Source organism: Malus sylvestris, chromosome 12, assembly GCF_916048215.2.
Source record: "Malus sylvestris chromosome 12, drMalSylv7.2, whole genome shotgun sequence".
Taxonomy (NCBI): domain Eukaryota; kingdom Viridiplantae; phylum Streptophyta; class Magnoliopsida; order Rosales; family Rosaceae; genus Malus; species Malus sylvestris.
In genome coordinates this window covers 19,768,816-19,790,632 of record NC_062271.1, presented here as the reverse complement: position 1 = coordinate 19,790,632, position 21,817 = coordinate 19,768,816, and the positions used below count along the sequence as shown (strand labels likewise).

Here is a 21,817-nt window from a genome sequence, read left to right as displayed (position 1 = left end):
CTTAAGTGTTGGTGAATCTATTGTTTTGATGGGATACGAATTCTACGAAACTAGTTTCAACGTTCCAACCGTCAAACATGTTTTTATATACTTCAAGATCACATTAACCACAAATTGCAGAAAACAAAAATTCAGAGATCAAGTAACGGGACAAAATTTTTCGATGGTTATCAACGAAAAATAACGATTTAACGGTTATTTTAACTCCGATTTTGATGATTTTTTTACAGCTACACTCCTTGACCCTATATGAATACAATTAATGAACTCGATCTTCAATTTAAAATATTCACACTAGTGGATACCACAAAATCTTATGTTATACTTGATGAAAGTATGAATAAACTCTTTAAGTGTTAGTGAATCTATTGTTTTGATGAGATATGCATTCTACAAAACTAGTTTCAACGATCCAACCGTCAAACATGTTTGTATATACTTTGAGATCGCATACGCCAAAAATTGCAAAAAATAAACATTCATAGATCAAGTAACGGGACAAAACGTTTCGACGGTTATAAATGAAAAATCACAATTTAACGGTTAATTTAACTCCAATTTTGATGATTTTTACAGCTACACTCCTTGACCCTATATGAATACAATGGAAGAATTTGATCTTCAATTTAAAATATTGACACTAGTGGATACCACAAAATCTTATGTTATATTTAATGAAAGTATAAATAAATTTTAAGTGTCAGTGAATCTATCGTTTTGATGGGATACGCATTATATGAAACTAATTTCAACGATCCAACCGTCAAACTTGTTTGTGTATACTTCAAGATCGTATACACTAAAAATCGCAAAAAATAAACATTCAGAGATCAAGTAACGGGACAAAACTTTTCAACGGTTATCAACAAAAAATCATGATTTAAAGGTTATTTTAACTCCGATTTTGATGATTTTTTTACAGCTACACTCCTTGACCCTATACGAATACAACGAATGAACTTGATCTTCAATTGAAAATATTTACACAACTTAAGTTATACTTAATGAAAGTATGAATAAACTCTCAAGTGATAGTGAATCTATTGTTTTGATGGGATACACATTTTACAAAACTAGTTTCAACGATCCAACCATCAAACATGTTTGTATATACTTCAAGATCGCATACGCCAAAATTTGCAGAAAACAAACATTCAGAGATCAAGTAACGGGACAAAATCTTTCGACGGTTATCAACGAAAAATCACGATTTAACGGTTATTTTAACTCCAATTTTGATGATTTTTTACAGCTACACTCCTTGACCCTATATGAATACAATGAATACACTCGATCTTCAATTTAAAATATTCACACTAGTGGATATCACAAAATCTTATGTTATACTTAATGAAAGTATGAATAAACTCTTAAGTGTTAGTAAATCTATTGTTTTGATGGGATACGCATTCTACGAAACTAATTTCAACGATCCAACCATCAAACATGATTGTATATACTTCGAGATCGAATACGCCAAAAATTGCAAAAAAAAAAACATTTAGAGATCAAGTAACGGGATAAAACTTTTCGACGGTTATCAACAAAAAATCATGATTTAACGGTTGTTTTAACTTTGATTTTGATGATTTTTTACAGCTACACTTCTTGACCCTATATGAATACAATGAATGAATTCGATCTTCAATTTCAAATATTTACACAGGACACCATTTTAGTTATTTTCAAAGTTATCACAAAAATTGCATATGCTAAAAATCACAAAAAATAAACATTCAAAGATCAAGTAACAAGAGAAAACTTTTTGACGGTTATCAACAAAAAATCATGATTTAACGGTTATTTTAACTTCGATTTTGATGATTTTTTACAGCTACACTCCTTGACCCTATACGAATACAATGAATGAACTTTGTTGATGCACAAAACCGGAGGTCTTGCAACAACGTAAATCCGACCGTGAATCTACAAGTAATGTAAATAACATAAGATGTATCGTGGTTCACCCCAAGGTTTGGGCTACATCCACACTGATATTGTATTTCTCTGAAAGTATTGTGAATGAGAGGGAACTCTGAATAAGAGTCAGAGCTTTGAGAGGATGGGGGGTTAGGCCTAAGAATTGGCCTCCCCTAATTGTGAGAGTGATGAGTCCTTTTATAGAATAAGGGCTCCTCACTTATTGCATATTTGCCCATTCCTTTCTTACATAATTACATTTAAGTCCCCCGAGTATTTATACGAGGTCTAAATACGGAGGCCCTAAGTATGGTATAAACAGTAGTCCCCTAAGTCTTCAGTCAAGAGAGTCTTTTGGCTGGAGACTTGAAATTCAGTCGATGTGCGGGCCGAAGTAACTAGATGTTGTCTAGAACTGATACTTGATATGCGACGGTGCTCAATCTGAAATGATGCTCAACTAGAAGTAGCACATGTTGCGAGGCTGCTCGACTTGTGGCTTATGTTGCCTTGGTTGGTTCGGCTTATGGCGTTTGAAGGTGAAGGAGTCCCTTTTATAGAATAAGGGATCGCTCCTCAATACATAAATATGGGCTAGAGTTGATGCTCGCGGCGAGGCGGTTGCTCAGTAGGCGACGATGCTCTCTAATGATAGTAAGGGAGTCCCTTTTATAGAATAAGGGCTCGCTCCTCAATACATGAATAACGGGCTAGAGTTGATGCTCTCTAATGATGGTGAGGGAGTCTCTTTTATAGAATAAGGGTTCGCTCCTCAATACATGAATAATGGGCTAGAGTCCCCCAAGTATTTTTCATGAGGCCCAGTTGAGCCCCAATATATGGTGTACAGTGTAGTCCCCCAAGTCTTCGGTCAATAGAGTTTGTTGGCTGGAGATTTCAAATTGAATCCATGTATGGGCCGAAGTGGCGGTTGTTCGGAGGCGGTATTTGTATACCCTACACTGAAGCTTTGTAGGTGAAGCTTTGCAAGTGAAGCTTTGAAGCTGGAGCTCTGTAAATGGAGCTTTTGAAGCTAGAGCTTTTGTAAATGAAGCTTTTGAAGCTCGAGCTCTGATGAAGCTTTTGAAGCTAGAGCTCTATAAATGAAGCTTTTGAAGCTAGAGCTCTATAAATGAAGCTTTTGAAGCTAGAGCTCTGTAAATGAAGCTTTTGAAGTTAGAGCTTTTGTAAATGAAGCTTTTGAAGCTAGAGCTCTGTAAATGAAGTTTTTAAAGCTAGAGCTCTGTAAATGAAGCTTTTGAATCTAGAGCACTGTGAATGAAACTTTTGAAGCTGATTGACATGAGTGATGCTCATGAATGTTTATGTTGATTGACATGAGTGATGCTCATGGATGTTGACATGAGTGATGCTCATGAATGTTAACATGAGTGATGCTCATGAATGTTAACATGAGTGATGCTCATGAATGTTTATGTATGATTGATATAAGTGATGTTCATGGATGTTTATGTATGATTGACATAAGTAATGCTCATGTATAATTTAAAGTACTGGGCGTACTTTTGATCACCTGATTGGTGGTAATAGCGGCAGGTTGCCGAATAATTTTAGAGTACTGGGCGTACTTTTGATCACCTAGTTGGTGATAATAGCGGCAGGTTGCCGAATAATTTTGGAGTACTGGGCATACTTTTGATCACATGGTTGATGCTATTTGGGCTTATGGGCCTTCACCCTCCATAATATGACAGCCCATTTATTTTGGGCTTTGCCCTTTTTTTTTATTTTTTATTACCCTTTGATGGGGTTTATACAAATGTCTGCAGAAGATAAGAAAAGTAAATTACATCATTCAAAGATAAGGAAAGTAAATCACATCATTCTGGTGGGGTGTTTATTCCTTGCTTTTTGCAGTGTGGGTGTTTATTCCTTGCTTTTGCAATGTTGCCATGTGCTCTTGCAGAGGAAAGCCTATCTTTTGCTTTCTGCTTTTTCTCGATTTTTTATGCTTTGCTTTCGCTTTTGTTTCTGTTTTTCTACTTTGTTTCCCACTGTTTTTCTGCTTTTCTTTCTTATTTGCTTTTGCTTTTGCTTTTCTCAGCTTTCTGCAATTATCTCTGAGACTGATCGAGTAGTGGGCTGTCTGCTGGCACCGCTTTGATTTGATTCCCAAAACTCATTTCTCCCACTATCTATATCAAATATTGGGATGGCAAAGTGGGACCTAGGAGGTTAGTGAGGTTGAAGCTTACTCTGTCAACATGATGGGATGATTTTCGCAGAGAGAGATAGATCTGAGCTTCGCACAGTACTCTTCCTACATCACAGACCCCCTATCGTCACCATATCTCCGGGATGACGTGGAGGAGAAACCATAGACGTAACTTTTCGTGTATGTAAGCAGGAAGAAAACACTTTGGGAAAGGAGAAGCACCATCCAAGTTCTGCAAATACTGATCTCATACCTGGATCCATGGTTCCAAACCTTGTGTGGTCAACTCCTCTTGAGCTTCTAAAAACCGTCCATGTTGCAAGGTAGGAACCAGTCCACTGGCCTGCTGGTTTGAGAGCCTGTTGTGATCATCGTCGTCGTCGTTAGATCGGAATAGTGACTTTGTTAGGTGCACAAGACCCCAATCTTGCTTGATCACATCCAAAGAAGCCAGTTCAAGCACCCCACTCAAAGTTGCAATACAAACCAAAGTTTGGATTCCATGCATTCTTGCTTCTTTCACTCTCTCACACTCGTACAATTGAAACTCATGATCCCCTGCAAGCCAAACAAATCCTCCGGAACAAAATGCTCGTCCCAAAATGTTATTATCTGAAATTGATGAGATCTGATCTTTTGTCTTGTTATTCTTGAGCTTCTTCTTCTTTGCAGCTTTTCTGCTTAATTTGCCAGAACACAGGAACCAACTCATGGCTTTTCTTCGACCTCTTGCTGATCTTGTTTGAGCTAGATCTTGTAGCGGTCGAGGCCATCGTTTAGCTAGAGAGACGAGATTCCTTCGTCGACCTGATTGACATTGACGTCATTAGAGTGCAACTGGGAATGGATTGGGACGGCATCATTTCCGATATGGTCTTCGTCGTCTTCAGAGTCAACAGCGGAGACTGGCTGGTAGAACTCGACGGCGGGTTCATCGCCATCGTCGTCGATGTTGGTGTCGGAATCACTCCCGTTCTGGTAATTTATGACTTGGATGACGTCAGGCGGAGCTGTGGCGTTCATCGTCGTCGTTCCAACTATATCCGCTGCTGCAACACAGTAGGGAGGTCGTCGATCCGACCCGAGAGGACTTTAGACTCGTTCTTCAACACAAAGTCGTTATGGAATAAGCAGACCCTGGCTAGGAAGCTTGGTGGGTTCTTTGTCAGCACCGGGACTCAAGGCGGTGGCCACAAAACCACCCTTTAAGCTTTTGCCTCATTTCTCAATTCTAAACTTCTTTTATGAAATTAAAAAAAAAAACTGAGAAGTTGAATTGGGAGTTGAATTGTTTGGTTGGTTTTCTGCAAATCCACGGCGGAGGTGAAAAAATGAAAAAGAACCGACACAACTTTTTGTATCAATTCCCACAGACGGCACCAAATGTTGATGCACAAAACCGGAGGTCTTGGAACAACGTAAATCCGACCGTGAATTTGCAAGTAATGTAAATAGCACAAGATGTATCGTGGTTCACTCTAAGGTTTGGGCTACGTCCACACTGATATTGTATTTCTCTTAGAGTATTGTAAAGGAGATGAAGCTATGAATGAGAGTCAGAGCTTTGAGAGGATGAGGGGTTATGCCTAAGAATTGGCCTCCTCTAATTGTGAGAGTGGGGAGTCCTTTTATAGAATAAGGGCTCCTCACTTATTACATATTTGCCCCTTTCTTTCTTACATAATTACATTTAAGTCCCCTGAGTATTTATACGAGGTCTAAATACGGAGGCCCTAAGTATGGTATAAACAAACTTGATCTTCAATTTAAAATATTTACACTAGTGGATACCACAAAATCTTATGTTATACTTAATGAAAGTGTGAATAAACTCTTAAGTGTTAGTGAATCTATTGTTTTGATGAGATACACATTCTAAGAAACTAGTTTCAACGATCCAACCATCAAACATGTTTGTATATGCTTCAAGATCGCATACGCCAAAAATTATAGAAAACAAACATTCAGAGATCAAGTAACGGGACAACTTTTCGACGGTTATCAACGAAAAATCACGATTTAACGGTTATTTTAACTCCGATTTTGATGATTTTTTATAGCTACACTCCTTGACCCTATATGAATACAATGAATGAACTCGATCTTCAATTTAAAATATTCACACTAGTGGATATCATAAAATCTTATGTTATACTTAATAAAAGTATGAATAAACTCTTAAGTGTTAGTAAATCTATTGTTTTGATGGGATACGTATTCTACGAAACTAGTTCAACGATCCAACCATCAAACATGATTGTATATACTTCGAAATCGAATACGCAAAAAATCGCAAAAAACAAACATTCAGAAATCAAATAATGGGACAAAACTTTTCGACAGTTATCAACTAAAAATCACCATTTAACAGTTATTTTAACTCCGATTTTGATGATTTTTTACAACTACACTCCTTGATCCTATATGAATACAATGAATGAATTTGATCTTCAATTTAAAATATTTATACTAGTGGATACCACAAAATCTTATGTCATGATGATTGATGAAAATTGAAGATTTTGTAAAAGGAATAACATGCAAGCTTTAAGTTCCATTGGCAAGGTTTAAACTTTTGAGAAAGGCTTCACAACCTTGAAAGCAAAAACTTTTTCATTTTGCATATCCTTGCAAATTTAATATTTTGTAATAGACTAATAGTGTATGGATGTTTGTTTATTAGGCTCTTATTTTCGAGTGTAGATGTAGTACTAAAACGACAAATGTGTTTTAATGTTTTGAAGTAATATTTATGTGACAATGTGTGGTATGTGCAAATTTATGAAGAAAAAAATATTATACGAAAACGACACGACCCGTTAAGATAACAGATGTTATACGAAAACAACACGAACATGACAGACATGACCCATTTGCCAGGCCTAATTGAATGCACAAAAGGTTCTCTACCCTTCAACACCATTGCTCAAAGGGAGTGATTTTCACATTTCCCTTTTCTTTACATTCCACTATTTTTTTTTCTCGTCTTTGACTAACATAAATAAGGGCGGATCAAGAAAAAACACAAGAGATGGAAAATGAGTGTTACTATCTTGTCACAAACGAAAGCTTTTGAGTTCCCTCTAAATAACTCAAATTAGTTTCCGTGAATAACCAAACATGCAAAGCAAAGTGTGTTTCGTAAGAGAAATTTTTTTTGTAACTGTAATACCACGCGACATATCGATTATCCCATTGTAAAGATTGCACGGCCTAATTATCGTCAAGTGCAATAGTTTGTGGCATCTGATTTTTAAGTTATTGAGAGCCTTTGTAAATAAAATTTAACCCTACAACAATACTGCATAGTGCATACTGGTTGTTATATGATTTGGCACGATGTCATTTGATTGGACATATCACATATCAAGCTAGAATTTTCTGTTGGCAGTAAAGTTCATATCAGCTATCAAGTAAATATATCAATACTTTCCAGTTTTTCCCTGTCTGTCTATATCTCTATTCACTCCATCCAGTTCTCCGAGTTCTCATTATTATTGTTTTTACCTTTACTTTGGATTATTTGACTGAAAACTCATGTGACTTTAGAATGGTAAGTTGGTAGCACTGAATGGCATAAGTTACTCTTGGACGCTCTCGGACATTTTTTTCTGCCACGTCCACGTCCGTGTTTCTTTTATGAGTCACGTTCAATTAATTGGTTCCACGAGTGATAGAAATGCTTATATCCGGCCGCCGTATCAAGCACTGCACTCTGTCATTTAAAAGGTGGCCGGACTCAAGTACATATCTTTCCTCTAGAGGGGGCCTTCTAGTTTTTCATGACAAGAAAATATCAAGCCTCTTTCTAGCATAGTGATTAGTGGGCTTCAAAACTGTGTTTGACGTCGGAGTTGTGTAATACAAATTAAGACCCATTTAGCATGCTGTTTACTTCTTTTCTAACAGAAAAAGTAATTTGGTAACATGTTTCAATGAAAACGGATGCCTGCTTTATTATTTTTTGGGAGTTTTAATGAAAAACTCGCGGTATTGTTTATTTTAACGAAAAACCACATTTTTACACTAAAAATTCAAACTTGGTACTATTCACTTTACCCTTTATTTTGTCCTTATCGTTAAAACTCAAAGTTTTCAAACCCTTTTCATTAGTTTTTCTTTATTTTTACCAGATTACTGATCTTTACAGCTTCAAAATGGCGGTCCAAAAAGCAACAAGTAGTTGGTTTTACCTGGCTGCGGATGTCTCATTTTAATCTGAAACACCAAGAACCAAGAATATGGTCCTTAAGCCAGCAACCCAACAATCAGAATTTTACAGTTTCCTAAGCACTATTTAACTAGCACGAACTGTGGTTAAAAAATAAAAAAATAAAAAAACAAAACAAAACAAAATAGCTTTTTAGGAAGCACAAGGGCATGGCAGTATTAAACAAAGGGACTTGATAAAACAGAATAGAATGGTGGCCACATATAGCTATTAATTTGTTGGGTACTCCAATAGACAAGAGACATTTACTTACAACGAGATTGTAACAGTGTCTGTATTTTAAATTAGTCACTCTACTGTTATGTATTTTAACTTTTTCACATAACAATTACAATTAGTTTGAATACAACTTCAATGACATTCCCGTGATAAGAAAGTTGATCTCCACATTTTCTTATAAGTAACAGATAGCAAAGGTCGGTCCCAAACTAAAAGCAAACTACAAAAAGTGAAGAATATGATAAGATGGGTTCTAATCTTGATTCTTCTACTACTCACTCAACTTCTTCCTAGCTAGTTCCTTCCAAGCAATACAGAATCTGGTTCCTCCACTCACTCATGCTAACAGTGCCTTTACACTAATATTAAATTATTAATTATTAATTAATTAATTAATTCACATCCAAACCATACATCTAAAACACCTTGCCAGTTTTTGGTTTTTTTTCTTCTCTCTCTCTCTCTCTCCCACTCTCACTTCAGTTACCTGTTAAATTATTTCTTGGCCTCTAGTTTGGTAGGACAAGGTGTAGAGGCAGGTGATGCTGATGACACAGTAGGCCAAAACTGAGCGTTCTTCACCTTTGAGACACTGGCAAGGACACTCAATGGGGTTACATCTCCAGTGACTGTCACCTTCTTTGCTGCGAAGTCTATGTTGAATGATGTCACCCCTGCCCACATAATTGAAACACAAATATTGAGTTAAGTTTATACATTCATTGATAAAATTAAAATTACCATAAGTAGATGTTAGCTATGTTGAATGAAATGTTATTGCAATTGAGAAAGGGAAACGATTTCCGCACACTCTTTTTTTCTCTCTACACACTTCAATTCATTATTGTTTCTTTATTCTTGTTTGATTTATTTCAATACAAAGATCAGAAATAGACATGGGTGTGCCGTGTGCATGAGAAGAAGGGAATGGGTGCGGAATTCACTTTCCTGGAATGATGCAATCTAGTAAAACTGTTTCAGCTTTAAAGAGCTAAACAAATTACCTTCCATTCTGGATAGATGTTTTCTCAGTTTTCCTACACACCCTTTGCAGTGAAGGGACACCATCAATACAACAACCTGCAAAAGAAGATCATTATAGAAGTAATCATTTAAACAATTACTCAAGGCTTTGATTATTCTCCGACCTGGGATTCATACTCTCGACAATTTAAACCAAATTTGAAACCATTAACATTCTTTAATGTTACCTCTATGCATATAAACTAACAATCTGAGCAAGAAAAACAAAAAAATTTGGACAAACCTGGTTGGAAGGCGGTGGCAGTGGCGGTGGCGTTGGTGGTTTTGAGTCTTTTGTCAGAGATGAGGAAGAAGAGCCAATTGAAGAGGTAGTAGATTTATTTTCTGTGATTATTTTCACTGCATTCTTTTTCTGCCCAATCGGAACCAATGCCAAAACCGGATCGTAATCCGATAACCCATCAAAGATCACAGTATCACTCAAAAGGGATCTGGAGGAGCCAGGAGGAGTAATAAGATCGATAGGGTTGGCAGAGCTCTTCCTAACAACACTCTCACTTAGAACAGAAGAAAACTTCTTAACATTTTCATCCAACTTTCCATGAAAAATATTACTAGTACTCTTCCTCTTCTGATCATTTTCATTTGAGGAGCTCTTGGTACTTGGTCTAAGTGACGAGGAGGTTGCTTTTTTCTTGTTCTTTGGGAGTTGGTGGTAGGCCTTGGGGTTGATGGGGGATTGGGAAGAACATGGAGCAATGGGAAGGGTTCTGGAGCTTGTGCTTCTTCTTGCATCTTGGATGATGGGGTTGTGGCGGTCGAGGGCTCGGCCGCCGAGTTGTACGACGGAGGAGGATGCTTGATGATCCATGTTCATGCATATGGCTGTTGAAGCTTGGGATGCACAGAATATGTCTATGCCTTTCATCTTCATATTTGATATGATAACACAGTGTGGGAACCAGTGGTTTAGAGAATCTGCATAAAAGGGGAAGTGAGAGAGAGAGAGAGAGAGAGAGAGAGAGAGAGAGCTAGGTTTAGAAAAGATGGTAGGTAGTTTAATTTCTGCTTTTGAGGTTGAAGCTTCCTCTTGGAGATAAAACATAATATGGTTTTAGATTCCAAGCAAGTTAAAAAAATGATTGTTTTGCTAGTTAGAAAAATGATTTAATTGTGTAAAACACAATTAGTGATACAAATAATACAAATAAATAGATCAAAGAAGACAGGGTGTTTTTATTTGGGTCTCAATAAAATTTTACCAATAATTTCAACCAGATTAAAGAAAAAAAAAAGTGTCTGCACCAAAATACAAATTAACTTATATCCTCTAATAACAAGTCGATAATCAAATATGGCGGTCCTTCAAACCAAACGATCTCTTGCTCTTCTCGACTCCCTTTCGAGTTAGTCTCTGTGTAGTTTTTTTTTTTTTTTTTTTTTTTTAACAAACTATAGTATCTATACTAATGGGGTAGAGAAGTGGAATAAGCTTCACAATGGGTTAACAATAATAATATAGTTTAAATTCGCTTTTGATAAAAATTAAACCTAAGACCTCACTTACAAGTGAAAAAAAATATACTACTACACTATATCATTAAGTGGTAGTCTTTGTGCAGTTAGATGAAGTAATGTAGGAGTGTCGGTGTGCCATACATAGGTAGTTGTATAACTTGTATTTGCAATATTATTATATTTTTGGTATTCCTTCATTTGGTATCATTTTTTTTTCGTTTTTCAAGTAATAAAGGGATGGATCATTCATGAGAGCATCAGATATTGCAAATGGTGCACTAGGACCAAGATAAATAGATATTTAATTAGGGCATTTATTAGTGTAATTTCAAAGCTAAATATCTTAATTTTAAATTGATAAGTGTGGACGACCCGTGACAATTTCCTTTGGATGCTTTAACCTTAAGATTTATATAAGATTGGAAAGTGAATTTAATATGAAATTGATTCCTGCAAGAACTAATTTATTGTATAGTCTGATAAACTGTTGGCCTGCTGGGGCATGCATGCCCTACAAATTTATTTTCACTACTTATTCACTCACACTCTTGGCAGCAACTTGTCCCCCATATGTTTTTTTTTTTTTTTTTTAAATGAAAACAAACAATTGATCAGAAGAGACAGACGAACGGCTTCCTCAGTTTCAGTGTGACGGTCACTCGGGTGTTACAAATTCACTTATATTGTAATATGTATTAAATTATGAATAGGATAATTAGCTGAAATAATTAGTTTTTGACGTTTAATTGTATAAATGGTCAGATTTTAGAAATGATGACATTTTAATCATATATCAATGACATAATAACCACACAACGATAATATAACGATCACATTATAAAAACTGATCATTTCTATAACCAGATATCAAAAATTGGTCTATCCAACTAATTGCCCTTATAAATATTCTCTTTTAACTCTGTGATACATCAATCATGTCTCTCTTCATATTATAACACGTGGCAAGACAGTCACTCAGAGTAATTTGGTATCCCCCTTGTTTTTGGTATATGTCGTGGGTTCAAATCATATTGAAATCGCAAGAAGCTTGTAAGTAACTCAGTTGACTAAAAGCATTTCTCTTTGTAACTGAGGTGAAGAAATTTTCTTTTTAAGTGAAAACTGAAATTATATTGAAATCAAAACTAAAAAGAAAACTGAAAAGAGAAAATTAAAGGTTTGAAGAATTAAAGAAGGCCCTACAAAAACGTTCCTAAGAAGCCAATCACACCAGCAATGGAACAAAAATATGAAAGGAAAGCTTTCCAGATGATTTTTATCATGCAATTATTTAGATTCCTGTGGAATAAATGCTGCCAGCATAAGTTTACAAATAAATAAAAGATGAAGAAGAAACCATTTGGAATTTTTCTTTCTTTTCTGTGGATGGATGAGACTCAAAGTCACTCACTCTCAGTGATATTTCTGCTTCTCAAAGCCTTATGGGATCAGATGCTGCTTATATAAATGGCTATCATGATTCATCCAACTCCTTTCATTTTCTTCCTTCATATCCCCTGCCAACCTAATTCAGTCCCCTTATCCATAAGCCATAGTTTAGAGGACAACTTATATAAAATGAGTTTACCATTATCATAGCGTCTCGGTCTAATAATGCATTGACATGAGTAATTTTATCTCCAAATAACAACGTATTACTTAATTAAAATGTCACGGTAGCGATGAGTTCGTTTCATATAAATCATTCTTGTAGTTATAGACTCCGTCAAAAGACAATAAGACATGGGGGATCTTTTTAAGAAATAAAATAAGGATGTTATGAGAAATGGCACATTGTATTGCATGGAGGTGGAAAATGGTGGGGTTGTTTAGAAGGTAGTCTTTCTTCTTTTTTTGCTTTTAAGTTGGGTCAAAACTTTATTAGAAAATCATATATAGATGTGTGCTGTAAGTGATGAAAAAAGCTCTGCTCTCACTTTATTACCAACCAATTCAAAAGGAAAAGGCAAAAAACGAACAAAACTTTATTGGATTTTAGGTCGGCAGAGTGTTCGGCACTCAAGTTAAGGGAAGAGCCCAACCCAAAAGACTCGTCCAATAGGTAGGAGGACCCCAAGGACTTAAGTACCACTACACTATTTCTGGTGTAGCTAGGTCTGGGCACGGTTCGGTACGGTTCGGTACCGGGGTAGTACTGAAACCGAACCTGTAGTAAAATTTCGATACGGTTCGGTACGGTATGAATGGTTGTACCGACTTAGTCCCGAACCTAATAGGTTCGGTTCGGTTCGGTCCAAGTATATGTTCGGTACGGTGTTTAGACATGGGTTTGAATCAGATGTTTAGACATGGATTCGGTCCAAGTATAGGTTCAGTACGGTGCTTAAGGCTTGCAGTGGCATGCCGAACCTCGAAATGGGTCGACGGGTTCATGGACAGGTGTTTAGATATGGGTTTGAATCAGATTTTTTGTGCAGAATAGTCTCGTGGCGTTGTATGCTAAATGTGGTCGAATAGATCATGCTAGGGCTGTGTTTGATGGTTTAGGTGGGATGACGGTTGTTTCCTGGACTTCGATGATTTTGGGGTATGCCCAGAATGGCCAGCCTTTGGAAGCTTTGAGATTTTTTGGTCTGATGAGAAAATTGAATGTGAAACCGGATTGGATCGTTCTTGTTAGTGTTCTAAAAGCTTATACTGATGTAGAAAACTTGGGACAGGGGACATTTGTTCATGGTTGTTTGATTAAAATGGGTCTGCAATTTGAACCTGACTTGCTCATTGCACTCATGGCAATGTATGCAAAAAGTGGGCAAGGCAGGTAATGGCTGCCATATCGTTTTTTAATCAGATGCAAACGCCGAACGTAATACTGTGGAACGCTATGATATCTGGTTATGCTAACAAGGCTGTAGAGTTATTCCAGGAGATGATCACAACAAATTGTAGAACAGATTCAATAACAATTTTAATTGAAAAATTGATCGGTACGGTTCGATACCGAACGTAGAACCGAAACCAAACCAACTACACAAAAAACCGAACTGATTTTGTACCCATACCGAATGAACCGAAAAAAAAAACCAAACCGACCGGGTTCGGTTCGGTTCGGTTCTCGGTATTTTTTGCCCAGGCCTAGGTGTAGCCGATGTGGGATTATAACATCACACCACCCTTCGAAAGACTCGACGTCCACGGCGGCCCTTACTCTGGTGACTTTCACTCTTAACGGCGGCGCACTCTTTGGTCGTCCCGTTAAGGTAGCCCTTTCCAGGTCGCCCCCTCCGTGGCAGCCCTTACTCTGGTGGCTTTCACTCTTAATAGCGGTGCACCCTTTGGTCATCCCGTTAAGGTGGCCCTTTCCAGGTCGCCCCCTCCACAGGGTCGGGAACCTAGGCTCTAATACCAATGTTAGGTACTCAAGTCCAAGGGAAGAGCCCAACCCAAAAGGCTAATCCAATAGGTGGGAGGACCCCAAGAACTTAAGTACCACTACACCATTTCTGGTGTAGCTGATGTGGGATCATAACATAGAGCCAAGTTGTTGGGATAAAAAGGGTTTGCATATATAAAAAATTATTTGAAGTTGATGAATTTTACTCATTCTTGCTAAACAAGTAAAATAGTTATCACCACTTTTCGCTCATACCCACTAGGGTTTTTATCACAAATGGTCCCTGACATTGATCAAACACATCATTTTGGTCCCTGACATTGAAAATCAATAGAAATGGTCCCTGACATTGATCAAACACATCACAAATGGTCCTTCCGTTAAAAACTTTATGGGCAATTTTCAAAGCTTCGTAACTAAATCGTTTCTTAACCAAATTCGACCCATAATATATCAAAATGAATATAAGAAAGTGTAGAACAAGATTATAACTATTTTGAAGCCCAATGGTTGCCAAAGATAGCCAGACAATAGCCTCAAATGTGACTGATCCGCAGAAAAACTGGAAAACTCGCCGGAAACTAGGTAAAATTTAAACGTTCATAACTTTTTCAATAATCAACGAAATCGAGTGATTCAAAAACAAAAATCATACTTCTTGACGATACGAAGAGAATGGTATCTTTCTTAATGGCTAACTTGCCGTAGTTTGGCCGGAAAACGGCTCGAAATTAGCTAACTCGAAAATGGTTATCCAATTTCGAGCCATTTTTCGGTCAAACCACGGTGAATTAGCAGTCAATAAAGGTACCACTCTCTTTGTCTCGTCTAGAAGTATGATTTTTATTTTTGAATCACTCAATTTCGTTGAGGATTGAAGAAGTTATGAATGTTTAAAGTTTACCCAACTTCCAGCAAGTTTTCCAGTTTTTCGTCGGACCAGTCACATTTAAGGCTATTTTTCAGTCATCTCTGGCAACCATTGGGCTTCCAAATAGGTATAATATTGTTCTACACTTTTTTATCTTCATTTTGATATATTATGGGTCGAATTTGGTTAAGAAACGATTGAGTTACGAATCTTTGAAAATTGCCCAAAGAGTTTTTAACGGAATGACCATTTGTGATGTGTTTGATCAATGTCATGGACCATTTCTATTGATTTTCAATGTCAGGGACCAAAATGATGTGTTTGATCAATGTCAGGGATCATTTGTGATAAAAACCCTGCCCACTAATTGCACCCAATTCTAAAAGTGGAGAAAATCTTGTGTGTCGCTGGATGAATATATTTTTGTGGTTATACATGTGATGAAAAATACAAGCACAATAGCTATACAGATTCAGTGACACAACAGAATCTCTTGTTAGTGTGGCACAAGCCGAAGCCGATGCCCGAAGCCGATGTCGGACATTAGTGGCGGGCCTGGACTTGATTATGTATTGTGATTTATAGGCACTCTAAAGTTAACACCTAATTTCCAAACTTACATAATTATGGTATTCGTTCTGCACACCCAGAACATTGACAAATACACTGAAAGGAAAATAAGAAGGAAAAATCAATGATAGGACTGAGGAGCCAGCTGCGTCCACCTTCCCCTCTCCGATGACCCCTTTTGCTCAATCCCGGTCACCCCCTTCCCGTCTTCTTTCAAGCTTCGACCAAAGTTGAAAGGAACTGACAAAGGGGATTCACGGTGATGACAAGGGAGGGGGAAACACCAGCCGGGGAAGGGTGGTCGCGGCTAAACCCTTTCATTTGCTTTCTTCTTTAGCTTTCAAAATGTTAAGGAATATCCATTGGGCCTCATATAACACCAGACAGAATTCAAACTACCAATACTTTCACCAGTATTAGGATTTTCTGGAGGCAGAATTAATTCTCCTTTCAAATACCAAAAACAGTCAAAAAGAATAAAAGATGCATCCTTCCACCACCACAATGTATGCCAGAAAATGTGGTAAAAATATTTCATCAAAAACTAGTGACTGTAGACTCTGCGCTGATCAAGCTCGGTCGTTAAACAGATACATTTCCTACAGTGGCATTTTACTTGAATTGCCAGGTAAATGTGAACCGAGGATGACAATAATAAAAGAATCGATTTGGTACAGTCATGCTTCACACTATACATACTGGTTCTCCTCATTCTTAGTTAATCCCCTTTCCTTCATCTTCATTTAAAATGCGATTCTGGAAATCACTCACCATTAGAGGCAGTCCTTCCCTCAGCGAGACTTTGGGCTCCCAGTTCAATAGCTCCTTGGCTTTGCTAATATCGGGCCTTCTCTTGTGTGGATCGTCAGCAGTATTTGGTCTGAATTCTATTGTCGCACTTGAATCAATCGTTTCTTTGACAACCTGTTCATCAGGAACAACAGAAAATTTGAGAATGTTGTAGTTGAATCTCTCTCTGTTGCGAGCATAAAAAATTACTTAGAATACCAAATCTTGTAACAAACATTGATAAAAGAAAGCAAAATGCTAAAAGTGCTTCAAAAGAAATAACGCCCAAGCATCTTAGAGCATTTTCTGAATTCTAAATGGTACATCATAAATATTAAAACAACGGAAACGGGGTTAAGACAAACCTCAGCAAGCTCAAGCATGGTGAACTCCCCTGGATTACCAAGGTTGAAAGGTCCCACATGTTCTCCATCCATCAGTGCCATCAGTCCATTGACCTGTCATTGCAAAAAGTGTTCTATAAGATCCTCTGTCACATCATTTCACTAACTTAATCAGTGCCCCTTAAGAATTCAGATCTGTCCTAATATTAAACTGCTTCTAGAATTTCCCGGTGATCATCAAATCTATTGTATCAGCCACACAAAGTACATGTTTGAAAGTACAAAAATAAAAAGTGGTAAACATGAAGAATATGCATCAGTAATTCGGCATGCACAAAAATTGCAAAGAAGGAACTATATAATGATATAGAAAGTCTGGCATACCAAATCAGAGACATATTGAAAGCTTCGTGTTTGTTTACCATCACCGTACACAGTCAATGGTTGCTTGCGGATAGCCTGCACAGACAGCCAAAGTAGTTAGAATAACACAACCATGAAATGAAAATCACATTGTAAAACTTTTAGTATTAAATGAGTTATTTAATTGAAGAAATTTCAAAATCAATTTAAAAGGAAGGGGTGGTATTAACCTGTGCAACAAAATTGCTAACCACACGCCCATCATCTAAACACATACGTGGCCCGTACGTGTTGAAAATTCGAGCAATACGCACCTGAAAACAGAAAGCTTTATGTAAGTTTGACAAGTCAATCGTTGTAATGAGAAGGAAAATCCTATCTTACTTTCAACCACATTAGTTACAACTTCTGCATGATAGAAAAGGATTCGGATGAGACAGGTTTAGAAATGGAAAGACGACTTGTATACTTCAGTTAAGGATCAAGTAAAAGTGAAACTGGTGCAGGGTAAAAATTTGCATCACCAGAACGCTCAAACAACTATACATGGAAGGCCCAAAAAACAAAATTCACTTGGCTAGGCTTAAAGTTGGCATTTCCATATAGTTCAAGCTACCGTAAATGGAAGCCCGAGTAATACTTTAAAAAAGCATGCAGCTTCTCAAGAATAAAATGGTCGTGGAAGACCAGATAATGAAAGGATTCTACTAAAATGTGAAAGAATGACATTAACATTCTACATCTGCACGGCAAAAGATATGCGCATCAAATTATGGATTCCAATAGTTCATTTACAACTGAGTATCAGAATCACACTTTCAGTCACCTCAACATCGGCACCTCGGTGATAATCCATTGCCAATGTCTCTGCTGTCCTCTTTCCTTCATCATAGCAACTCCTCTCACCTATTCATTTTCGAATGCGCACACACGCGTAAACATATTAAACAACGAAAATGCATTGTACACGAAAACATCTAAGATACAAAAGGAAAAGAAAATGCAAGAATAATAACCAACGCACCTATAGGATTTACGTTTCCCCAGTAAGTTTCCTTCTGAGGATGCTCCAGAGGGTCCCCATAAACTTCACTCGTACTAGTGAGCAGAAACCGCGCCCCGATTCGCTTGGCAAGTCCCAACATATTAAGAGTACCCATCACATTGGTCTTGTAATCACAGTCAAGGACCTCAAAAACTAAATTTTCATAATTCAACCCAAAAACTAGAGCAAAAAACAACCCAAATGCCAAAATTCAATAAAAACCGCGAAAACTAGGAAAAAGGTATAATTGATTGAAAAGGATATGATTGTCTTGACTGGGTTATACTTGTAATGAACAGGGGAGGCAGGACAAGCCAAATGGTAGATCTGATCCACCTCCAGCAGAATCGGTTCGACGACGTCGTGCCTAATGAGCTCGAACCTCGGGTTCCCGAAATGATGCACCAGATTGTCCTTCCTCCCAGTGAAGAAATTATCAATGACAATGACATCATTACCTCTGTCAATGAGCTTGTCAACGAGGTGGGACCCGACGAACCCAGCTCCGCCGGTGACGACGATTCGCAGCCTCCGCTGACCGAGCGCAACAGGGACGCGACCGACCTTGGCATGGGTGGCCTTGGAGACGAGGTCGTGGGCGGTGGAGAAGGTTCTGGAGACGGAGGTGGCGGCGGAGTTGGGATCGGAGGGGCCGAGGCGGGAGAGGGTGGGCTGGAGGATGAAGAAGGTGGAGCCGATGAGAATGCCGACGAGGATGAAGAGGAGGCGCTGCTCCTTGAAGAGGTAGTTGATGGATCTGGGGAGGGATCGGGGGTGCTTGGGAGCTTTGGTGGAGTAGGGGGAGCTGAGGGACGATGGGATCTCTTCGTCCCGTCGGTGGTTCAAGCTTGATTGCTTGTGCAGTTGCTTCATCATGGGAATATGGGGATTGAGATTTGCTCTCTCTCCCTTCTTCTGGTGGCTGTTTAGGGAGACTGGTTCAGGCGAAAAGGGTTAGCGGGCGAGAGAGTGTGTGTGATTTGATTGGAAGTATGGAAGGTCTGTGTGTTTGAGAAGAGGTGGTTATGGTGATGGAGAGATGGAGGAGTGGAGAAATACGTGATGAGATTTTGGAGGGGGCTGCTTTTGAGTAATTAGGAAGGGATTTACAATTTGACTGGACCCAGATTTTGGTGATGAAACGCGCGGGTGGCAGTTGGTGAGTGGGGAATTATGGTACCAACGACAACGAGGATGTGATAGTGTTGTGGAACTATTATTTGATTATAAATTAGCAATTTTACATACCACTGTGAGTGGGATTATTGTGATTAAAATTGGAAGATTCATAGTTTTTTTTTTTTTTTAGGTTAAAAAATAAATTTTGTCAAATTAAAATTTGAATTCACGTCGTCATGTAAGAGCTCAACACATTTTCACCATTGTTGTTGTAATAATTAAATTTAATAGTTAAATTAAATATATGTAATATGGGTTCCTACGTAATATTAAATCCGAACCCATAAATTAGCACATTAATCAGATATATTTTGAAACATATTATTGTGTGCAAAGTATGAGAGTGATTTTAACCTCACGTGATATTGTTAGCCTCAAATTGTAGTGTCATAAATTTATTTCGGTTATTTTTTGTCATAAATTAATGAATTAATCAGCTATATTTTGAAATAATAATTGCGTGTGATTATAGCCTTAGAGAGGGGGCATTCTTGATATGTTGAAAGCTTCATCATTTTAGGTGTTGGCTTTATATATAGACAAGAAAGACGTGACATGTTCTAATCAAACATTAACATGTGATGTAACCAATAGCACCCCATAATCAATTCAACCAAATTATAATACATGTCAGTGTTAAGTGACAGAGATTATATTTCTTAATAATAATGTGACAAAGGGTACATATTTATGTTAACTTAATTTGAGTTATTAATTTCATGTTAAGTGGTAGATTGTTGTGTATAGGATTAGAAATTGGTGCAAATAGGTGAGGAGTGGGTTGTATATTTGAGAAGATTGTGAGAGATGTATTTTAATTGTTCATTCTAAAATATAATGTGTGCTAAATCCGAATGCAGGCTTCCCGATGCTAGCTAGAGTTTCACCAAACTTCTCCTAAACCATAAACCGGGCCAACTTTGGGCCTACCAGAGAATGGACAGGATATACTCCACATAGAAGGCCCATTGTAAAAAATGGGCTCTGAATTGGAGCCCAAAAAGAAAGAAAAAACGTATTAAAAATAAAAAGAAACATTTGCGACCACAGTGGGAGTCGAACCCACGACCTTTTGATCCGAAGTCAAACGCGCTAATCCACTGCGCTATGCGGTCAACTTGTTAGTTTGTTGCCTCGTCTGTTATCATAGCACAAAATATCATGAGTGAAAAAAAAAATATATATATATATATATTTGTATTTTTTCTTTGGACAATATATCTTGTGTTCAAGAAATTATAAGTTAACAGTATTTCTTCTAAATGATTAAGATCAAGTTTATTATTTGTTTTAATCAGTTTAATTTTTGATATGCAGGTCAATGACTCGTACAATGTTAAATTAATTTTTTAAAGGGAGAGTTCATAACATTAGCTTGCTGCTAGAGATTTCACATGTTGTCTTTGAGTGTGTGACACATCCTCTAATGGTATTTCTCTCCACTTGTATATAAGATGTCTTTAGTTCGAATTTCCCAAATGATAAAATTGATACTAACTTTTGGCAAATATTACCGTTTGTATTAAAAAAAAATAGGAATCACCTAATTAGAATTTTCATACGTCAAATTTGTTGCCTTTATTGTTAAAATGTCAAAATCATGCCTCTTTGAAACTCTAGGGTTTACCCACTTGCCAAGCAATTTAATTGCATGTGCACACACACACATACTCGACTTGGAAAATTTTACAAGTATGCGATACGGACTCATAAAAATTCTTTTCGCGAGTTCCTTTTCATATGACATGACTTTCTGCTTTGAGAAGGAGATATCCCAAAGGTGAACAGAGCCATTATTATGTATTTGCTCCGCTGATATTGCGTCTGGTTCTATATATATATATACATATATAATGATTTAGAAACTAGCAACTATGATGGAGTGGCTCAGTGGTTGTGAATGAATTCCAAACCGGTATTCCACACTGTAAGTTCTAAATTTGATTTCTGGTGCTGGTGAATCGCACGATAATGACCAGGAAATGCTAAAATACCTTTGTGAATCTTCTCGGCCCTGGAATGATGGACTGCTGTGGTAAAGCCACCAGCTATCCCCTTTCTTTAAAAAATAAAAAATAAAAAAGGTTTAGAAACTAGCTAGATTAGGTTTTTCATTGTAGCAAGTTTTGTGCCCACACAAAGATCTGCATGTGGTCCTGTTTATCAACAGTGAGCTCTAAAATTCAACGTTGGATAGAGCAACACAAAATTTTCTATTAAATTATTTGAATCGCATTTAAGAGCAAGATGCAT

General features: G+C 37.4%; 2 protein-coding genes, 1 non-coding gene and 1 pseudogene across 3 annotated transcripts; 1 reads left to right on the top strand and 3 right to left on the bottom strand.

The window, feature by feature from the left end:
• Positions 1-8,499: 8,499 nt before the first annotated feature.
• Positions 8,500-10,619, bottom strand: LOC126591913 (protein SODIUM POTASSIUM ROOT DEFECTIVE 1-like). Its single transcript, XM_050257623.1, has 3 exons — positions 9,814-10,619; positions 9,551-9,626; positions 8,500-9,220 (listed from the first exon to the last, which is right to left on the bottom strand). The coding sequence occupies exons 1-3, from the start codon at positions 10,462-10,464 to the stop codon at positions 9,042-9,044; spliced, it is 906 nt and encodes a 301-aa protein (XP_050113580.1). The 5' UTR covers positions 10,465-10,619; the 3' UTR covers positions 8,500-9,041.
• A 5,611-nt stretch (positions 10,620-16,230) lies between these two features.
• Positions 16,231-19,535, bottom strand: LOC126593705 (UDP-glucuronic acid decarboxylase 1-like). The gene is made up of 7 exons (XM_050259811.1): positions 18,645-19,535; positions 18,365-18,507; positions 18,167-18,246; positions 17,571-17,654; positions 17,362-17,436; positions 16,999-17,091; positions 16,231-16,768 (listed from the first exon to the last, which is right to left on the bottom strand). The coding sequence occupies exons 1-7, from the start codon at positions 19,259-19,261 to the stop codon at positions 16,559-16,561; spliced, it is 1,302 nt and encodes a 433-aa protein (XP_050115768.1). The 5' UTR covers positions 19,262-19,535; the 3' UTR covers positions 16,231-16,558.
• Positions 19,536-20,605: 1,070 nt separating this feature from the next.
• TRNAR-UCG (transfer RNA arginine (anticodon UCG)) lies at positions 20,606-20,679 on the bottom strand. The gene has a single exon. It is a non-coding gene; the product is annotated as a tRNA-Arg (tRNA).
• A 136-nt stretch (positions 20,680-20,815) lies between these two features.
• Positions 20,816-20,989, top strand: LOC126594645 (U2 spliceosomal RNA; annotated as a pseudogene).
• Positions 20,990-21,817: the final 828 nt, after the last annotated feature.